The sequence below is a fragment of the Ostrinia furnacalis genome, unplaced genomic scaffold, assembly GCF_004193835.3.
Source record: "Ostrinia furnacalis isolate ACB-3 unplaced genomic scaffold, ASM419383v2 OfSCF4780, whole genome shotgun sequence".
Lineage (NCBI taxonomy): Eukaryota > Metazoa > Arthropoda > Insecta > Lepidoptera > Crambidae > Ostrinia > Ostrinia furnacalis.
The window spans coordinates 37,168-58,335 of record NW_021135019.1 but is presented as its reverse complement, the minus strand read 5'-3'; the positions used below and the strand labels follow the sequence as shown (position 1 = coordinate 58,335).

General features: G+C 39.2%; 1 protein-coding gene across 1 annotated transcript; it reads right to left on the bottom strand.

The window, feature by feature from the left end:
- Positions 1 to 6,998: 6,998 nt before the first annotated feature.
- Positions 6,999 to 19,731, bottom strand: LOC114359991 (calcium/calmodulin-dependent protein kinase kinase 2). Its single transcript, XM_028314540.1, has 10 exons — positions 19,646 to 19,731; positions 14,823 to 15,009; positions 12,940 to 12,993; positions 12,036 to 12,206; positions 11,528 to 11,675; positions 11,072 to 11,262; positions 10,414 to 10,629; positions 9,400 to 9,567; positions 8,702 to 8,850; positions 6,999 to 7,674 (listed from the first exon to the last, which is right to left on the bottom strand). The coding sequence occupies exons 1-10, from the start codon at positions 19,729 to 19,731 to the stop codon at positions 7,563 to 7,565; spliced, it is 1,482 nt and encodes a 493-aa protein (XP_028170341.1). The 3' UTR covers positions 6,999 to 7,562.
- Between the last annotated feature and the right edge of the window lie 1,437 nt (positions 19,732 to 21,168).

Below are 21,168 nucleotides of genomic sequence, written 5' to 3'. Positions count from 1 at the left end.
TACTGTAACGAAATTAGGAACAGTAAAGAAAATTAGCCCACTTCCCTGAAGGCTAAGCCCATAACTACTGCTGGCGATAAAATCGCCAAAATGGGCGTTTCGTGAGCTGTATCTGTCTTTGCGTTTCTTTCGCGGGAGCAATAAACCATTGGGCCGGTAGTTACGACAAGAATAAAACGAAAATAAACGGAGTGGTCGCTAATTAAAAACGTTATGTTTATACCTGTTTACTTGTTCATAGTAGTATTATATGATGGTTCGGTCTTTCAAAATGTGGAGCCAATTTTCTAACTCAATTTACACTTTAGTCAAAATTTGGGGCTTGGCCTCGTCTAGACAAAATTTTAATTTTGTATCTTTGCGTTTCTTTCGCGGGAGCAATAAACCATTGGGCCGGTAGTTACGACAGAAGAATAAAACTAAAATAAACAGGAGTGGTCGCTAATTAAAAAAGTTATGTTTATNGGTGGGATACCTAGTTTACTTGTTCATAGTAGTATTAAATGATGGTTCGCTCTTTCAAAATGTGGAGCCAGTCTTCTTACTTAACAAACTCGACACCTTAGTAAAAAATTGGGGCTTGGCCTCGTCTTGACAAAATTTTACATATTATTTTGGTGAAAAAAGTATTTTCTGGATGTCAAATAAATACACATAGTTTGATTTTAGATAATTTTTATTTATAGATCAAAAATTCTCGATAAACCAACAATTTAAGTTGCTAGAGAAAAAATAAGCAGATCTGATTGCGAATGCCACTTTATTTGTGCGATTCGCCCCCAGTTTCTAGAATATTTTGTAGTTATAATATAAGTAAAATCTAAACATCGAATTCGGTGTGTCGTTGGTGTGTTTATTTTTCTGTCAAATTATTAATTTAGTGTCAAAACAAGTTGCGTTGCTACCGATTCGGTTTTGTCTTACATAAAATATAAAAATAATTATTTTCTTATTTCAGAAACTGAGGGTTAACAATATTTTTTACTATGACAAATTGTAATAAAACTAAATAATAAGTAAAAATAAAAACAAAATATGAACACCATACGTAAATAAGTATTAAGCTTTGTGCATAAATGAAGATATCAAACAAAGTAGAGTACGACTTGAATATAAAATATCAAAAAAACTAATAATGACTTTTAAAAGTATATTTTTATGAAGAAATTTTCAAACATTATTTTATAATCTGTTTATAAAACAATACCTATATAATTTTAAAAACAATTCAATCATTTTACCGACAAATAAATGGGGTTACTTCGACTATCACACTAGCAAATCTATCAATTAGAAATTCACGATTTTAAAGAGACGATTTAAAAACGACATACACTATGTACATGTATATTAAAAGCATTTCGACCCTAACCCTCTATCACAACATTAAAAGGCAAGTAACACTTGGACCATTCGCTTGCAAAGGATAACTGGCAGTTATTACCTAAGAACAATATATTATTAAAATAAAAAACATGTTATTTACTAAAAAAACATAGCCCTCCTTCTGGCGCAGTCGCAGCTTCGCTGCTTATCAACAACTATTTTTTATTTAACTTTTTTGTTAATCTTTTGTCTTTAACTGATACGGATTTAATTTTTTTTCTTGACTTTTATGTATTTTTTTGTGAAAAAAGTATTGTTCAATTTATATTGTTCTTATGGGAATAACATTAAACCAATGAACATCACAAAATAAAACACTTAAGTCTAAGCTGGACATTCCACTAAAACACCTAAACGTACAAAATCACCAAATAATTATACGGGACCCTGTTTGCTAAAGTATAAGTACTGATAATATAAATGGGTAAAGTCTAACAGGCAATACATATACAACATTTTTATATTATTATTATTTATATTATTTATATATTTAAAATTAATTAACTCGATATTAAATGAATAAGAGAAATAGAAACCAGTTAGAGATAGAGGCACCAGGTTTCAAAATGCTTATTTATTTATTGTTTTAATTGCAAGTCTAAAATTGACCAAATAGAAATAAAATCACAATTGCGCAAGTTACTAATGTTTCATCAAAATTTTATACTTTTGCGATCAGTTCTGCCTGGTTGACTTTACCCAATTTAATATAAGTTTCTCTAGCCATGTTCTAAATTTACTTAGATGTTACATGTTACGTTACCAAGGTACATCAATTACCTATTCTTGTCGAATCAGTCCGCTAAGGGTCTAGCTAGACAATTTTAAAATTCAATACAGTAATGTATAAGTGCAAAAAGTAAAAAATATATCATTTATATACCGCATTGATTAAAATTATTGTTTCAAGCATAATTTTACAGCAATATTACTATAACTTGGAGCAATTCTTTAATAATTAATTAGTATTTAAGTAATGAATTTGATGATTTAATTATGAATAAGAATTTATACATAATTTTTAATGTGTTTATTTTACAACACTTGCCAAAATCTAAAAAGGCTAATTTGACGTCAAAATTGGTCACTCACCTAATAATAATAGCTTTTATATATATAATTTTAACTTATTATTTTGCGAATTATTATTAATAATGGCGTAAAAATAAAGTTTTTATACATTTTCTCTTTTTAACAATATAATCTTCAATAAACCACAAATAGATAATATTCTAGCACATTGTATAGGTAAATTATTATGTAAGTATATTTTCGATGTTCCAAAGTCATGAAAACGGTTGGAGGTGTATTAAGGCTAAATTATTATGGCTAAAATGTATAAGACTAGATTAAAGTGAAATTTAAATGGCTCCATCAAAACATTTTTGATGTAATCGTATAGAAAGTATGATGTGGTAATGGATTTAAAGTAAAGGGGACTTACATTACAATTACAATAATATCGAATTGTTTAAATTCTAATTCTACAGTCGTACCTATGTACAAAGGGGACGCCAAAAGATATTTGAGCAATTGGATGCTGTATAAAATATGTGAAAAATTAACAAAATACGAGAAATTATGACTTTTAAGGTCAACTATGCGAACATAATCATAAAAGTTTAACTTATGAATATTTTTATTTTATTACTAATTAATATTTGAAAAAGGATAAAATTTATTTTAAAAAGATTTTAATTATCATTAACACGTGACGCACAGATATAGATATACCTAGATAACGCGAATGCACCTACTTCGCGTGTCCCGATCCCGATAAATCATCGGAATGAGCTGCCGCTGCTCACAGTCCACGCGCGTCTGTTGTTGCATGCGGACGGCCGCGAAAACTAGAAAAATGCCTCAATGTGTGATAATTAATTGCAATAAGCCAAAAACTTCGAGCTCCCAAAGGCAAGGACATATTTCCTATCACGGGTAAGTTATTTTGATATAATATTGAGTGTTAATTCATTTTAAAACAATTTTTTAAGTATTACAAGCGTTGGTTTCAAGAATGTACCTAAAAACTTATAACTTACCATTCAAACAATTTTTTACGATACATTGCCGGGTTTGTTTTGAGCGTTTGATCTGACGTTATGTGTTTAGAGGCGATGTATAACGGACAAGCGCCACTGTCGCGCATCGCTTCGACTTCGTTGTACACGCAACTTCTCATTCGTCTGTCAAATTTTGCTACTAGTGTTGTTCGTTCTACTACTTTAATCAATAAATCGATTCTTATCGATATCGGACAGACGAATGATACTAATTTATTATTAAAAAATAACTCTCATATATAAATAAATATTCTAATTAATGTGTATTTGTAGTATTTATTTATGACTTTTTTTCCTAGTTTTCGATTTTAAAAAAATGAAGATAATGGATTAAAGAAACACCACAACAACCTCTATTGTTGTCAAGGAAGAGAAAATTAGAAAAAGTATAGTATAGATATATGTATTTTCATGTAAAAGTATTTATAATAATGTGTGTACATACATATAAGAAATAATGATCTGCTGATGATGATGTAGATTGTAGAGAAATGAATACAAGTAGTGTACGTGATTTTGATGATTTTTATAAAACATTGCCACAAATAACAGAATTTTGTGACCAAATAATCACATAATATTGCTGGATATGTTATAAGAGCAATACAAAATATCTACGAGGCACCGTTGTCGAGATATTGATATTTTAATAAAAACTTAAAATGTATTTTATTCACTATTTAAAGTAAATAATAACATATTTTAAGTTTTTATTAATACGGGATCGTGTCTAAAATTAGCCTTTTAGAATTCAATGAAAATATTATCTATTTAAACATTCCGTTTAATATCATTCGTCTGTATATCTCATTCGTCTGTGTATCTCATTCGTCTGTCAGATAATCGATGCCATTTCTGTGATCGTAGCGGTGCGTTGGGGCAGCGGCGGCATCGGCATCTTTGAATCGATTACGATTTCCCGTCACTAAATGTTGTCTGTGACGTCACAGTAGGTATTAAAAAGTCGGCACGCTTGGTTTTAATACAGATCGTGCTACTTGCGTTATCTATGTATATCTATATCTGTGATGTATATCTATATCTGTGACGTGACGACTAGCTTAGGAATGAAATATATTGAATTACATAACTACTTAATAAAATATACAATATCCACCTAGGAATCCCACTAGATATATAAAAATATCATTTTAATGCATCATATTCGACACATAAAATATAATAATTGCTATAACCCTCACTATATGTCATTGAAAGGAAGTAGATAATAAATAAATGTATAAAATATAAATAAAATATTAGCAAGGCCATTTTATAAAATAATTATGTAATTATTATGTATAATTTATTTAAGGATTCAGTTAGAATAACATAAGTTTATATGGCTTTGAATGGCACAAATGACAGCAAAATCAGGTTCTATATCATGACTTATCTGGATCTATATTACACCTTGATTTTATTTATTGAAATGCCAGGCCAGATGCAAAGCCTGAAATATTAAATTCAAGAACTGTTTGGGCAGAGTAAATTGTTTGTACGTTAAGTGATATGTTTGACAGTTAAAATAGTTTAAAACCATAAAAATTGTTTTTGGCTTTACATTATGCGTATCAAAATTATTGTGAAGTGTGTATAATACTATAATAATAGTAGCGCTAAATAAAAAGTTATATAGTTTAAAAGCATACTATGAAGAAATAACATTAATGCATTTGGTTTCAACCTAAGGCCCAGAACAGACGGTGAAACGCAACTGCAACGAAACTGCAACTGCTAGTTATTTTTGAGTTGCATCTAAGTTTCTGCCATAGCGTCCGTTAAGAGACAACACATGACGCGACCAGTTTGAAACTTTCCGTTTCAGTTTCATTCATCAGAATCATCAGAAAGTTGTAGTTTCGTTGCAGTTGCGTTTCACCGTCTGTTCTGGGCCTAAGTAAGTACTTGGTTGATTTAACCCATTACTTCCCAAGCATCGAAATCTTTGGAATTTTTTGATCAAATCTTGAAATTATGTTCATAATAGGCTAAGAAAAAATAATAAAAACAAAAAAATAAAAAAAATAGTATCTTTAATGCTGAGTCAGCCTGTCCTATAAATATGACAGTGGGGACATGTGATCAGAAATAATAAAAGATAACAATTATAAGAAAATTAGCAGTATTTGAAAATTTGTCCGTAAACAGCATTAAACATAAAGTTTTAGGAACTTATTTTGTATGGTAAGGTATAAAACAATCACTGCAGTGTTTTTTTCACATTTAGCGCAAAAAATAAGAGTTTTTTTTTTACAATCTTCTCCCTGGCAATGCCTCTATTTGTCCCTCTTCGTCATATAGTCGTCAATATTGATCATATTGTTAAACCTCACAGGTTGTAAAAGGCGTTCATATGTACCTGGTGCAGGTTTGCTTGCCTTGCATCCCGATTTTTTTATCCAAGAAAAAACCCTACGCTTGAAATCTTTCTAGATTTCAATATCTCATCTTTATTTACCTCGTTGTAAATAATAAATAATCCATGCATTCACTAGGGACATGTCTAAAACACGAATGATACCTAAGGCCAATACCATTTTTTGCCTCTGAAGCTGAAGATAATCTATTGATTACAGAATTGGACGAAAGTCAACGATAAAAATGTTTGAAGTTTTGTGAACTTTTTGTTCACTAATCCCCGTTAATGCCAATTGGAGCTTAAAAAACTTATAATGGGGAATAATGAACTAAAAAGTTCATTAATCCCCATTACTTTAAAAATAAAATCCTAATATAACGGGGATTAATGAACTTGTTAGTTCATTATTCCCCATTATAAACTCCAATTGGCGTTAACGGGGATTAGTGAACAAAAAGTTCACTCTTCCCCGTTGACGGGGATTGTCAATGGGGAATAGTGGAATAAGCCCATTGTTTTGCGGTATTAGATACCAGCTGGATTTCAGAATATACTGGATTACTAGAAGAAGTCGCCAGAACCTTCTTCCATGTCAGTCATTTCGTCCACTTCGTCCGGAGGTAATATGGCTACTTCATTATCGTCCAACTCCTCATCACTACAGTTTTCTTTATATCTGTTCGGCAGAGACCTTTTGAGTAATCTAAACACAAGACCCGCAAGTAACAAACAATTGACACGTTTGAACTAGTGCTTATCGTTGCAGATCCGAAAATGCTTTCGCGGCAAATTGTATAGACATGTTCCCAGTGTCATATTTATAGTACGGCTTATTTTGAAACATTACCACAAGTTTTTAAATTATGTTTTGTTTATGTTTAATTTTTTTATGTATTGGTAGATGTCTAAGAATCAGTTTTATGTAAATTGGAGTTGGCCAGTTTTTTTATATTATGGTATATAAAATCAAAATATGATGCTTCTTTTTGAGGCAACAAAAGTGTTAATTTGAAAAAATTACATTAAAATGACGGATACACTTTTTGCAGCCGAAAAAAATTATTTTATTAGAATAACAGTGCAAGAATACGAATTTTGTCAAAAACAATAAAAATTAGTTTATTAACTTGTAAAAAAAAAATGTTGAATATGGTGTCCTAAAAATAGGACAGTGGGGAGGAATGGGTTAAGTCGAGTGTCGTTTAGGCACCCAGTTAAGTCAATAAACCCAAGGTTCTGTAAGTCACTTTCATGAACATAATTATATTTATACACCAGTAAAAAGAAGGTACTTCAGTACACTATCAATATTTTTATCTCACTAATTTACTCAATTCATTTTCGTTTCTTGGATCTTTACAGAACATGGATTCTTAAAAATTCTGATTGAAGTAAGGTCCAGCGGCGTTCAGAGATTTTTTTACTAATTCAAGCCACTCATTTTTAGCAAATCTATTCGTTCTTCGGTTGGTAGGCACCGATTGCCTACTCTAATCGAATTACTAAATATTGAATTCAATGTTTAGAGATGCGCATGGCCATTAGATGGCGCTTAAGCTTTAGCAAATGCTTGTCATTCCATACAATAGCGAACAAAATAACGTTACGTTATTTGTTCAACGTTGACGAGCAGTCAAATACAAAAGTTTAAAATTAAAGTTATGCAGTCGTTAAGTCATCAGAAGATTCGTCTTCTTGCAATGCTTGGGACTTGGCCCCCTCATGGTGAGGGAGCGACAGGGGGGCGCGTATCACCGCGCGGACTGCACGCGTTTGTCTTCAGGGCCGTTCTCCTTCTGGACCTCCTGGCTCTGGTCCCGGGACTCCTGCACCGACTCCAGGTTGATGTCGAAGGATTGTTGTCTGCGAAGAAGAATGGAATGAAGAAAATCAGAGAAGGAGCTGGGAAAAGTGTGAAAGGGGAAATGGCAATGCCAGATTTTGTATGGAAGGTGGCGTCTTTTTTTTTTCGCGCGGCCATCGACCAAACTTTGTTTTTTGATTACAAAACAGTGTAATGAACCAAACTTACTATGGCATGTATACCTCTAAACTCAGTCTGAACTGAGTTACGAGCATTAGAAGTTTAATGATTTTCATACTAGATTTGCTTTTTGCGCGCAAGTTTTCCAAGAAATTGTAACAAAATATTGCGTTATTTTTTTATTTGCTCTGATTCTGCTGCATACTGATGTCTGGAGCCTTTAATGGATGGTATTGTTTGTTTACACATACAATGTCATTATTTTGTTGCAATTTCTTACAAAACTTGCGCGCAAACAGCAAATCTAGTATGAAAATCATCAAACTTCTGATGCTCGTAACTCAGTTCAGACTGAGTTTAGAGGTATACATGTCATAGTAAGTTTGGTTTATTACACTATTTTGTAATCAAAAAACAAGGTTTAGTCGATGGCCGCGCGAAAAAAAAAAGACGCCAATTTCCGGCATTGTCTTTTCTGTAGCACATGCTACGCAAGACTCACGTGAAGTGACAATAGTTACACTGACGCAATTTCTAAACAATATCTAGCAGGATACAAATCATTCCTGATAGGCAATGCCTCTCAACAAGGTCAAATATCCTACTTGATATAAGAAGATAGTTTAAAAAATAGTACAAATCCTAAACCGTAAGATCACAAAGAAATATTTATCATTTGACTACATAGACTATCTGTCAGAAACCATACTTACTTCTTGGCGGAGTATACTCCACTCTAGTATCGTTACCAAAAACGGATGAAATCAGTTCTAATTCTAACCTCTAACCAGACCTTGCTACTGATCTGTTAGTATACTTTACTGACAGGGTCCTGCTCTTTCTGACCAGCTATTGTGCCATTTCTAACTCAGATCCACCTCTATAACTACTGGACTTGCTACTGACCTGTCAGTGAGGTAGTTCCCCGGCGCTGACAGCGACCTGCCCGCCCTGGCGAGCTGGCCACGCCTCGCTGCGCACTTCTCAAGCTCGCCGCGCCCGCTGCCTGACTCCCGCCGTGCTGTGCTGCCCTCTCGGCTTCGGAGGAACGGGTTCTGGAGGCAAGAGGACGATGATTAAAATTTACTGGTTGGGTTTTTATTGACGGCCAAGTCCTAGGACCTAGACCGGGGATCTAAAATCCTGGAGTTGCAGTGGTGAAAAGGAGGGGTGGGAACAGTCCCGCATGATCACAAATTCACTTGGTGAGACTAATTGGACCGCCACTGGTTGGGTTCTTATTCAAGTCAAACAGTAGATCCTGGATATACAGGAGTTGCTGCAGTGGGAACAAAAGGTGGGAATGGTCCCATTTGTGAGATTGAGAAGAGAAAATTAATGGCCATTGAAGGAGATAGGAGGCGGTAGCGTATTTCAATCCAGCACTCGTTATGAGCACGATCATTTATATCCGGCGATATGGTAAAAGCTCTGCTTAGTTTGGGGTAATTATGTCTTAGGTAATTAATTTGTTGTGATAGTTGTATCAATTTATCTACTTCATGGATATCAGTGTCAATAAATTCAATAATATCACACGAATACCTCTATCGTGTGGACTATTTAATTTTCTAAAGTGATTAAAGGAGTGTGAATAAACGTACCTGGAAGCTGTGTTTCTTGAGCATGGTCTTGATGAGTATGAGCGTGGAGAGGTTGGGGATGGAGGTGACGACCTGCGCCATGTCCTCGTCCGTGACTTCCACGAGCCGACAGTTCTCCTGCTCCGACGGCAGCGGCTCCTGCCCGGAGTTCGTTATCCATTCGTGGTCCTGGGAATGGGAATAGATTTACTTGTTATATCATTGACATTTTGGATGTTAAACCTCTTGATTATAATCTGGAAGTTTTATGATACCGGCCGTTAATAATAATAATAAATACACTTTATTGCACACCAAACAAATAACATAACAGAAGAAAAGGAACACACAAGGTACAATTAGGCGGTCTTATCGCTATGAAGCGATCTCTTCCAGACAACCTATGGTGAGGACAGTTACTTGAAACAAATATGAAGGGGAAGGCGGTGTCGACACTAAAGAAATAAATTATAATAAAAGGCATACAATTTAAACCAAAATAATACATACAAATAATACACAAAATATATTAATATATATATATACATATATAAATTATAATATATACTTACATACACATACAATTCTAGATACGAACCAAAGATAGAACTAGATAGCCAGCAGAAAATAGATGGGAATTTTAAGAAGCTTAAAGGAATACAGATGTAGGGAAATTATGAGGCTGGACGTAATAGGATATCTAAGAGTCAATATTTATCTTGCTTATAGAATTGGTGTCAGATTGAAAATGCAATAAAACAGTGATGTATTTATTTGTGACCTCTACATGTGACCGTATAACTCAAGAGACATTGCAAGAAGCAAGAAAGTAGAAGTACTTCTTACACCCGTATTCACAAACGATGCTTGCTTAAGTGAAGCAGCAAATCGAACGCACAGCGTTGAATAGAGCCCTGTGATTGGTTTATGTGCGTCCACGTGCACTGTGGGACCTAATGTTAGTAAAATACGGGCGTAAGTCTAGACCAACGCGACCTTCTGGAAGAACGCGAATAAATTGCAGTTGGAGCTGACCTTAATCTGCTGCATATTGGCCCTCGTTGCCGGGTTCTTGTCCAGCATCCTTCCCAGCAGGTGCTTCAGCTGCCGCGACAGCTGCGGCCGCTGCGGGAACGCCAGCGGCTCGTCCAGGACCCTCCTCTGCAGCTCGGCCGCCGTGGGCCCGCCCCAGGGGACCTTACCCGTCACCATCGCGAATAGCGTCACTCCTAACGACCAAATGTCAGCTGCCTGGAACAAGTTGATTTTGAGACTATTGTAGAACAGAATTGACCAGTCCCTGAAGAAATATTGTATTTGATATAGTATCTTTCAGTAAACCAATTTATAGTTACATGGGAAGAAGAAGGTTCTAAAGCTTCTCATTGTAACGAATGTGGACTAGTTTAAAAATCAAGACTATAGCAAGATGGCTGTTGTATGGCCACTATCAATACCAGCGTCATTAAATAATTCTGAAGGTTTTATTCTAGCAATGTTGATCTTAGCGACCAGCTCAAATATTAGAATTTTCTGCCAAACATCATCTTCTTACCCGGTCCCTCACTGATGAGGATCGCAACCACATATTATAGCGTTCCATCACAGTCTGTGGAGCACAAAAAATCTGTGTGAAAATCACAGATTCAAAAAACCTGTGACTGGAGATTAATACTTGATGATGCTTGCATACCTCTCCATTATACTTGTCGGCGTTGGCCGCTGCCTCAGGTGCCCTGAAGGCTGGCGTGCCCACAGCCCCAGTCAGTCTGCCGGCTCCGGCCAGCTCTCCACAAGCCCCCAGGTCTGCCACTTGCACCCTGCCCTCGCCGAGGAGCAGGTTTGCAGGCTTGATGTCCCGGTGAGCGATGCGTTGGTAGTGTACTAAGAAAATAGAGCATGAAATAAAGTTTCCCACTAATATTATAAATGCGAAAGTTTGGATGTCTGGATGTTTGTTACTCTTTCACGCAAAAACTACTGAACGGATTTTGATGAAACTTTACAGTATTATTGTTTATAACCCAGAATAACATATAGGCTATAATTTATGACGGTCTGTGACAAACTAAATTTCACGCGGGTGAAACCGCGGGCAAAAGCTAGTGAGCACATAATATTTTGATTTCATTTATTTTTGAAAACTTACAATATTCTACTCCTAGTAGCGCGTCCCTGAAGTACTTTCTCGCCAACAGTTCGCTGAGCGGGTTTTCGGTGGGGATGTCTATGACGGGACCCCCTTCTAGCAGCTGGAAGACTAAGTACAGCTGGTCCTCTGCAGGGTCGTCCAAAACCTGGGGGTTGGTAACAATTTTGATGAGCGGATCCTACGCGAAACACTAAGCCAGTACAGCACAGAGTTGGGAATGCTGCAAAGTAATCTAAACGACTAATTCATTGCTTAAGCAAACAGTAGGTTTTATCAGCTCTTAGTGAGTTTAGGCAGTAAATCAGGCGTTATTTTATTTAGAGAATATTGTCACCAGAATAGTCTAGCGGCGGCGGGGATCGAACCCGCGTTCCTCGGATCACGAGTCGGCCAGTCCGACACCTTCACCGATCGGCTATTGTCACTTCAATTTGGCAAAATTAAACGTTTTTCCTTTATTTCGAGGTGACATTCTTAGCCCATTCTAGCCTTAGTCTTAGCTTACCTCCACTAGCTTCACAACGTTCGGGTGGTCCAGCTTCTTGAGCACGGCTATTTCCCGGTACACCCTCTGCAGCGGGTCGGGCGGCGGCCCGCGGCCCGGCGTGCGCGGGGGCGCCCGCCCGAAGAGCCCCGCTCTCCGCATCAGCTTCCTTTTTGACAAGATTTTCATTGCCTGCCAAACAGATACGATATTAAACTTTCGCGTTCCATTCCATCCTTCCATTCATCCGGTGATTGTTAAATGCAAACCGCGGATTTTGCCGTCAAATACGAATACGGATACTGTGAGTGTTGTGTGTTGTGGTAACATCACTAGTGGTACGGGACTATACCCACCTCTCGTTCCCACCACTGCAACTCCTGTGTAGCCAGGATCTACAGCTTGACCGCTACAAAAACCCAACCAATGAAGGTCAAGTTTGTCCCGGGGGAAAGTTAAACTGTCATTGGACCCGCAACGAAATTAATCAGAAGAACATAGGAGGAGTTCGAAATTAAGGTTCGACTTCCCTCCATTGCAAAGCGGAAGACAGGTGACAAGCAAGGGTTTAAAACCTTTAAGAAAAGATTATGCACCACGGACAATAAATATCAATTAAGGGGGCCTATCTAGTGGTAGTGTAACAAATGACAATATGAGGGTAGTTGAAAATTTTCAAGCCCGCCCGAACGGACGACGCCGCGAGACGCCAGTCTGCTTGTGACCACGGCTTCAGCATCGCAGCCGAAACGTAAAGCCGTGGGTACATAATGTAACTCATGAATAAACGTCGCGTTAAGACCCGTGTCTTACTATTTTAGTTGAAACAGGTAGGATATTTTGAAACAAGGATGATATGCCAAGTCGTTGAATTATCTAGAACTCTTTATAATTTTCGAATTCGTTATAAAATGAGGAAACTTACGTAGTGTGTGTCATCTTCTTCGTTGTAAGCTAACTTGACGATACCGTATGAACCCTGCAAAAGAAAAATTGTTTAAAAACCTGAAAATTCTCATTCCTGCTTATTCTAGTGCACACATCAGTAGCATAGTAACTCCTGAGCCGGTCTTGGCAAAGCTATGCTGACATAAAGCTGGCTTCGTTCTAGCTTTTTAGTTGTGTATTGAAGTTTGTTTCTTTATGTATATTCTATGGTTCAGCTGCTGCGAGACGAGTTGCCGCGACTCGATCAGGACCCAATGCGGCCGAGGCGTGCTATGTTAACATTTGGCTCTAGCTTTGCTATTTTTGTTTCTGCGTGGCGAGCTGTGCCCGCACTCGGCTCGCTTCACTCTAGCTTTGTTATTTTCTGCAGTAGCTCAATGTAGCCTCACCTGTCCAATAGGCTTCAGCAGCCGGTACTGGTTGAGCTGCACGTAGCCGGGCGCCTGCGTGAGCGACACGCGACGCGAATCGCGTGGCACGCGGCGCGGGCGAGGCGAGCTGTGACTGCCCTGCGCTCGCTTCACTGTAGCTCTGTTATTGCCTACTGTAGCTCACTGTAGTCTCACCTGTCCAATAGGCTCCAGCAGCCGGTACTGGTTGAGCTGAACGTAGCCGGGCGCCTGCGCGAGCGACACGCGGCGCGACTTTAGTCAGACTTAACGCGACCGAGGCTATATTAGTCAAGATTAGCCTCGCTTCGCTTTAGCTGTGTTTACTTTACTAAATCTAGCGTCACCTGTCCAATAGGCTCCAGCAGCCGGTACTGGTTGAGCCGGGCGCCTGCGCGAGCCACACGCGGCGCGACTCTAGTCAGACTCAACGCGACCGAGGCTATATTAGTCAACATTAGCCTCGCTTCGCTCTAGCTGTGTGTGTTCGCATATTATTCAATGTAGCCTCGCTTCGCTCTAAAGCCCGGTCTGTGAGTACGTAGAATTTTGTCCAATGACCCCAAGCTACCCATCCATATCGCTCGCGCGTAATTATATTGCTGTCAGACTATAGTTCTGTGTTTACTTTACTAAACGTAGCCTCACCTGTCCAATAGGCTCCAGCAGCCGGTACTGATTGAGCTGCACGTAGCCTGACGCCTGCTAGAGCGATACGCGGCGCAAATCGCGCGGGCGCTACGAGCTATGTCGACGTTAGGCTCGCTACGCTCTAGCTTTGTGTCTATATGAATACTTAACGCAGTCTCACCTGTCCAATAGGCTCCAGCAGCCGGTACTGGTTGAGCTGCACGTAGCCGGGCGCCTGCGCGAGCGACACGCGGCGCGACTCGCGTGGCACGCGGCGCGGGCGAGGCGAGCTGTGACTGCTCTGCGCTCGCTTCACTGTAGCTCTGTTATTGCCTACTGTAGCTCACTGTAGTCTCACCTGTCCAATAGGCTCCAGCAGCCGGTACTGGTTGAGCTGAACGTAGCCGGGCGCCTGCGCGAGCGACACGCGGCGCGACTTTAGTCAGACTTAACGCGACCGAGGCTATATTAGTCAAGATTAGCCTCGCTTCGCTTTAGCTGTGTTTACTTTACTAAATCTAGCGTCACCTGTCCAATAGGCTCCAGCAGCCGGTACTGGTTTGGACTCGCGTGGCACGCACCGCGGGCGAGGCGAGCTGTGCCCGCTCTCAGCTCGCTTCACTCTAGCTTTGTGTTTGTCTACTGTAGCTCAATGTAGCCTCACCTGTCCAATAGGCTCCAGCAGTCGGTACTGGTAAAGCTGCACGCAGCCGGCCGCCTGCGCGAGTGACACGCGGCGTGACTCGCTTGGCACGTGGCGCGGGCGAGGCGAGCTGTGTCCGCTTTCAGCTCGCTTCACTCTGCCTTTGTTGTAGTTTACTGTAGCTCATTATAACCTCACCTGTCCAATAGGCTCCAGCAGCCGGTACTGGTTGAGCTGCACGTAGCCAGGCGCCTGCGCGAGCGACACGCGGCGCGACTCGCGTGGCACGCGGCGCGGGCGAGGCGAGCTGTGCCCGCACTCGGCCGACTTCGCCGCGTGCGAGCGAAGCAGGTTCGAGCGGTCGCCCGTCGGCAGGGTGGACAGTCTGCAAGGAGTACGCTGTAAGTATACCCAGTAATCCTACTAATATTATAAACTAGCGGCCGCCCGCGACTTCGTACGCGTGGATCACGTTTTATCTCCTTAGGGGTGGAGTTTCGTAAAATCCGTTCTTAGTGAGCACCTACGTTCTAAAAGGAACTAGCACTGTAGTTTCTGAGATTTCATGATGAGTGAGTGAGTTAGTGATCTTTTATACATAGAAGCTATGTTTAGTTTATTACCCTTTATCAATATGCTTCAATAACTGAACTAAAAATCAATACGGCAACTTGTTCCTTGGATGAAACTAAAAGTGGGGCTAGTCGCAGGAAGACTCTTGGTAGAGTCTAAAGCTAGTTTGAGACCCAAAACATAGGGACGCGCGCTTCCAAAACTTTTTCGTACTTCATTTCATTTATTTATTTTTCCACCATTAGCAATGTATTTTTTCACAAGCCTAAAAATATGCCTTGTATACGAGACGCTTGGGATGCCCCTATTTTTTGACTGGGCTAATGATAAGTAATTTATTTTTGAAAAAAGTTGGTCTTCTTTTTGTCCCGGGATTGGCGCATCTAAATCTGGAAACCCTGGACTGCTAGTGTCAATTTGGATAGAGGTTGAGTAATCGTGAATTGGAAAATAGCGAATTGCCACTGAATCGTAAAGAACAAAAAGAAAAATAACATTTTTAATAAGTTGTAATGTACTGAAATAGGTAGGTAGTTATAAAGGGTGGACAAAATTTTTTTGCAAATAGCAACGCTTGATTTCTCGAAAACGGTTCGAGGTAGGGAGGCGTGAGTGATGGGAAACTGTGCATAATTTCATAAATTTTTAGTCACTATGAAGCGCTTCATGAAACGAATTTTGTGTAAATTTTTCTACGCATCCCTACCTCGACCGTTTTCAAAGCGTTGCTATTTGCAAACATTTTTGGCTCACCCTGTATTTCCTAATTGGTAGTATTTTGTACGTTCAGAATTGTTACTTTGATCCGACCAAAAGGGCAATCAGGATGGTTATAATATCTGCGGGCGCGAGTAATTGGAAACAGTCAGAAAATCACACATGAAAGGAAATAGGAAGGCTATAGAACGTGACCGCACCGACTCAATGGAAATGAAGTTTCCGACCGGTTGGCGATTCATTCTGGAACGTCACGTACCCGCAAAATACGGGATTCGTCTTTTTTATTAGCTTACAAAAGCAACCTGCTCCGGCTTTGTTTAGATTTTAATGCCCATTTTGATTTTCCTTTTTTGTTTTTTTTTTTTCTATTCGATTTACTATATTGTATTGTGTTAATATTTTTTTACGATGATACGGCAACTGTATTATGCGAATCCGATTTACACATGGTTAGTTTTAGTTATTTGAGTACGCGTCATAATCTGGCTTTACAAGATACATAAGTTGGTAAATCATATTATACTATTGTACACAACGCAATAACAAAATAAACAAACAACTTTTTGTAACCTTCCGTTGACTTTGTGTGGATTATGTATTTATGTCTATTGTAGATGGATAAAAACACCAAGAGTCCAAAAAGAAATAAAAATGTCTAAGGCAGGGTTGCACCATCTAACTTTAACGGTAACTAAAACGATACCGGTGCTTTTTGTATGGAGTTTCACAGTTTTTGACGTTTGTCATAAGTTAAAATAAGATGGTGCAACCCAGCCTAAGAGAGATCTGTGTGCCTACCATGAGTTTACGTTAGGTGTGCTCGCTAGCCACTGCGTAAAAAAATGACATTCAAATGTATGACATATTGTGCAGCGCCCCTAGCGGCTACTTTCAAGAAATAAAATCTTCATAGAATTTTTTGACGTATTCGCTAGCGAGCTCACCTAACGTAAACTCATGGTAGGCACACTGTCTCTAGCTCGAATTCGATATCGATAGAGCTTTAAACTCTTCATATTTTTTCTGATTAATTTCATTGCGGTTCCGATAACATTAAGAACAATAGAAACTACTTCTCGGCAAAGACTATTAAAGAAAATCGAAAGCACTGTCGCCTATTTCCATGATGTAAAGTAGATACTATTTTTCACCCTTTTTAGAAGTGTTACCACCAGTTTCATTATATTATTACCTTAATAAAACCCACATAATACGTGGGCACCAATAACGTGCCACATCTAGTCGACAGGGCTCTACTGAGACAAAATATTTCCATTATCTCTGTCTCTCTCGTTCATACTAATACACATTGTGAGGGAGCGAGACGGTGATAGCCGAAATGGTTTTTCAGAGTGGGATCTAGCCTATAGCCGATAGTTTATGCTTGTCTTATCTGTTCACGACGGGGTAGGAATGGGCAGGAAAATTTACGGATATTACGTACTTTGTATCCGAAAAGATAGTTTTCAGTTTAGAGAAATAGATTCATGATAGGTACAGTTGTTATTTATTGTATCTGATAGCATTTATGATTATAAAGTGCAGTTCAGAGAAAAACAACGAACTTTTAAACTTTTTAGTTAACTTTTAGTTTCAGGAGAAACTTAGTTTTTATCGCTAGGATTGAAAATCTAACTTAATAAATTGTTATAAACCTTTTCGAAAATTTACTAAACGTATTGCGGGGAAAAACCAATGAAATTACAAAATAAAATGCATGTTAACAAATGTTAAAAGATCGACTAACCAATTTTAAAGGAGCAAAATTCAAGTTCATTATCATGATCATCATCATCATCATTTCAGCCATAAGACGTCCACTGCTGAACATGCTTCCCCCATTGATTTCTTCTACAATGGCCGGTGGGTGGCGGCCTGCAACCAGCGTCCTTTAAGAGTTTCAAGTTCAACCATTTGAAAATATCCGAAAGTGGGCATCCTTACCCGATACCTGTTAATAGGTAATACGGCCCAGAAGGTCCCGATAAGGGAGCATATTGGCCCTCACCGGCTCGTAAACCTGCGGCGAGAGGGAACCACTTTATGGCAAATAAGATGAGCCCAAATCTTATTAGCTCGAGGAAAAACTGTTTCTCTCCATTGTCTAATTCCTTGCTTTTAAGAACACATTTTTTATCCTCACGTCCCACAGCTGTTGGGCAAAAGATTCCCCTTTGTATTAGTTTGTTCGTTCGTTCGTTTCAGCCAAATGACGTCCACTGCTGGACAAAGGCCTCCTCCAAGGTTTTCCACAATGCACGGTCCTACGCTGCCCGCATCCAGGCTCTTCTCGCGACCGTTACCTCGCCGGTCCACCTAGTAGGAGGCCTGCCCACGCTACGTCTTCCAGCCCGTGGTCGCCACTCGAGAACTTTCCTGCCCCAACGGCCATCGTCTCTACGAGCTATGTGCCCCGCCCACTGCCACTTGATTTTAGCAATTCTGCGAGCTATGTCGGTCACTTTGGTTCTTCTGCGGATCTCCTCATTTCTGATTCGATCACGCAGGGAAACCCCGAGCATAGCCGCTCCATCGCCCTATGGGTGACCTTGAGCCTTCTTATGAGGCCCATAGTGTTTGTATTAGTTATGTAGGCCATTTTCAGGGCTCATACACGTTCAAAATATAGCTTGCCCTGTCACCACTTCGATACAACAATCGTAGCCGATAATTTTTCCCCATTTCCTCATCAAAGGATATAATCTGCTACTATAGACATAGCAGCATATTTGCATATTTATTTATTGATAGCAGTAGTCAAATCAAGATATTATTTTGCTTTAAATTAATAATGCAAGATCCTTGATTGCAGCTTTAGCTAAATGATCATGATTAGTCTAAGCATGTACAGTCGACAGCACATCAAGCTATACATTTTCGTTGCAAAGTCGCCCCTATCGCAACTACGTAAAATACCACAGTGTTTACGTTGACGTGCTATCGACTGTACATCTTGTGCGAAGAAGCACCTACTTATCCAATAAAATTCTCTGACAACTGTTTCAGTTGTCAGAGAATTTTATTGGGTTGTCATTTAATTACCAACAATTTTGCACTAGTTTCAGCTACATGTAAAGTAATTAGTACCGAATAGAAAGGTAACGGGCGTGAATTTAGGCAATAAATTGTATCACCTACCTCCGTATTGTGTCGATTCCTGAACGAAGAATATAAGGGGTATTGTAACAATTTAATTACATTCCCCCTTCGCAATAATTACTAGTACAATCACATTACTTCTTCCCTAATTACGTTTTAATCACTCAAAGCTTAAGCCTGAAGGCGGGAATGAGATCGACGAGGGTCCAAAACGAAGTCGACGTCGACTCTAGCCGTCTCTTTTCATTTTGTATGCTACTTGTTATGTGGGAAAAAGAGGGTAGAGAAGGTTAAAGTTGATCCACTGAATCTTGATTGACCACTAAATGTTCCTTATGTGAAAGGACTGGAAATTCAGTTGTACTTTTTATGTTGCTGTAGATGGAAGACTTGATTTTTGGTAAAAAAACATACCTATTTAAATAAGCATAATATGATAAGGTTAAGATGAGCTAGCTATAGGTACTTTAACTACGTGTATTAAAGGGTGGGCATTTTATCATGAAAACAGTCGCAGTCATGTACACAGTACGATTCTATTGAAGTAAAAACTTGTTGAAAAGCTTCTAATTTTTTTTTAATTTACAACAGGGGAAACTACGAGAAATAATAATAATGATGATAATCACCTGTTTCCGTCTGTCCATCGGGAGTGTTCATTTTCCTTGGCAGCACTGGACACGTCCACTGCCGAGTGCCTGTAACAATCACACATAAATTAAATTAATAAAATTGGTCTACCAATAAGTACAAGCATTAATTAGACAAGTTTTGGGAAAAATGTTTTTAAAGAATAAATTAATTGTTTTCAACCTTTTGGGAGTATAAATGTGTCAAGATTAATTTCATTTCGTAAAATAGATATTATATTAGTAACTAGCTCTTGACCATGGCTTCGCTCGCGTGTATATCACAGAAAATCTGTCACATATTTTAGATACACAACATCCCATTTTTCCTTAATCTTAAAACTATTTCTAAACTTCATCTAAATCGGTTCATCCAGCAGTTAAGGCGTGAGGAGTAACATACAGATACAGTTTCGCATTATTAGTACGGATTTAAGTATTCGTTTCAGCCAAATGACGTCCACTGCTGGACAAAGGCCTCCCCAAGGTTTTCCACAATGATCGCTCCTGCGCTGCCCGCATCCAGGCTCTTCGCGCGACCTTTACAAGGTCGTCGGTCCACCTAGTAGGAGGCCAGCCCACGCTACGTCTTCCAGTCCGTGGTCGCCACTCGACGGAGTTAAGTATATCATTAATTAAGGTATCTTTATATTAACCTCAAGACACACGATACCAGTTAATAATCTTATAGGGTCTGTAACGCGATCCGTGTGAGTGCTAGGGTATTTTCCTTATTGCTATGACAGGAGGGTCGAGAGTGGTCGCGCACTTAGCTTGTATTGTCGTCTTACACCCACTATTAACTAAATGATTGTGTGGACGCCGCCTTAGGACGCGGCCTCACTTTGTACTAGTATTACACTATTGTACGGGACTAATCCCACCTCTCGTTCCCACCGCTGCAACTCCTGTGTAGCCAGGATCTACAGCTTGACCGCCATAAAAACCCAACCAGTGAAGGTCAAGTTTGTCCTGGGGGAAAGTTAAACTGTCATTGGACCCGCAACGAAATTAATCAGAATAACATAGGAGGAGTTCGAAGTTAAGGTTCGACTTCCCTCCATTGCAAAGCGGATGACAGGTGACAAATAAAGGATTCATAACCTTTAAGAAAAGAGGAATCCACCACCATTCAACACCGAGGAATCTATTTGCCTGCGTCTCACGCTGGAAAGTGATGATTTATCCGATGTGTTTTGTTTTACATCAAATTATCATCTTCTTATCTTTCTTTACCTCTCAGCTGCCAGTGAAGCCCCGGCCCTAGTGTAGAATAACTCAATCCAGTGTAATGTCTGGGTGACCCACATACCCGATCGCCTCACGCCAATCAAGCTTTGATGCTGTGACTGCACCCGGAACCGTTCAGCAAATCCAGATGCTGATTTAATTACCGCATGCACACAGTACAGGGGAACAGTAAGAGGGTCTTGTATTTGTACTCACACGTGCGTGAAAACAAGGGTAAATAAACGATTGATTAATGGTCAAAGTAATCGTCATCAACATCGGACGAAGCACAC

What these genes read in the sequence shown, in the direction of transcription:
- LOC114359991 (XM_028314540.1), bottom strand. Translation starts at nt 19,731, where the DNA reads ATGTGTGATTGTTACAGGCACTCGGCAGTGGACGTGTCCAGTGCTGCC. An exon ending in AAGAAGATGACACACACTAC is followed by an intron (nt 12,207 to 12,939) that starts GTAAGTTTCCTC and finishes TCTGTTTGGCAG; the next exon opens with GCAATGAAAATCTTGTCAAA. An exon ending in CCAATATGCAGCAGATTAAG is followed by an intron (nt 9,568 to 10,413) that starts GTCAGCTCCAAC and finishes TCCCATTCCCAG; the next exon opens with GACCACGAATGGATAACGAA.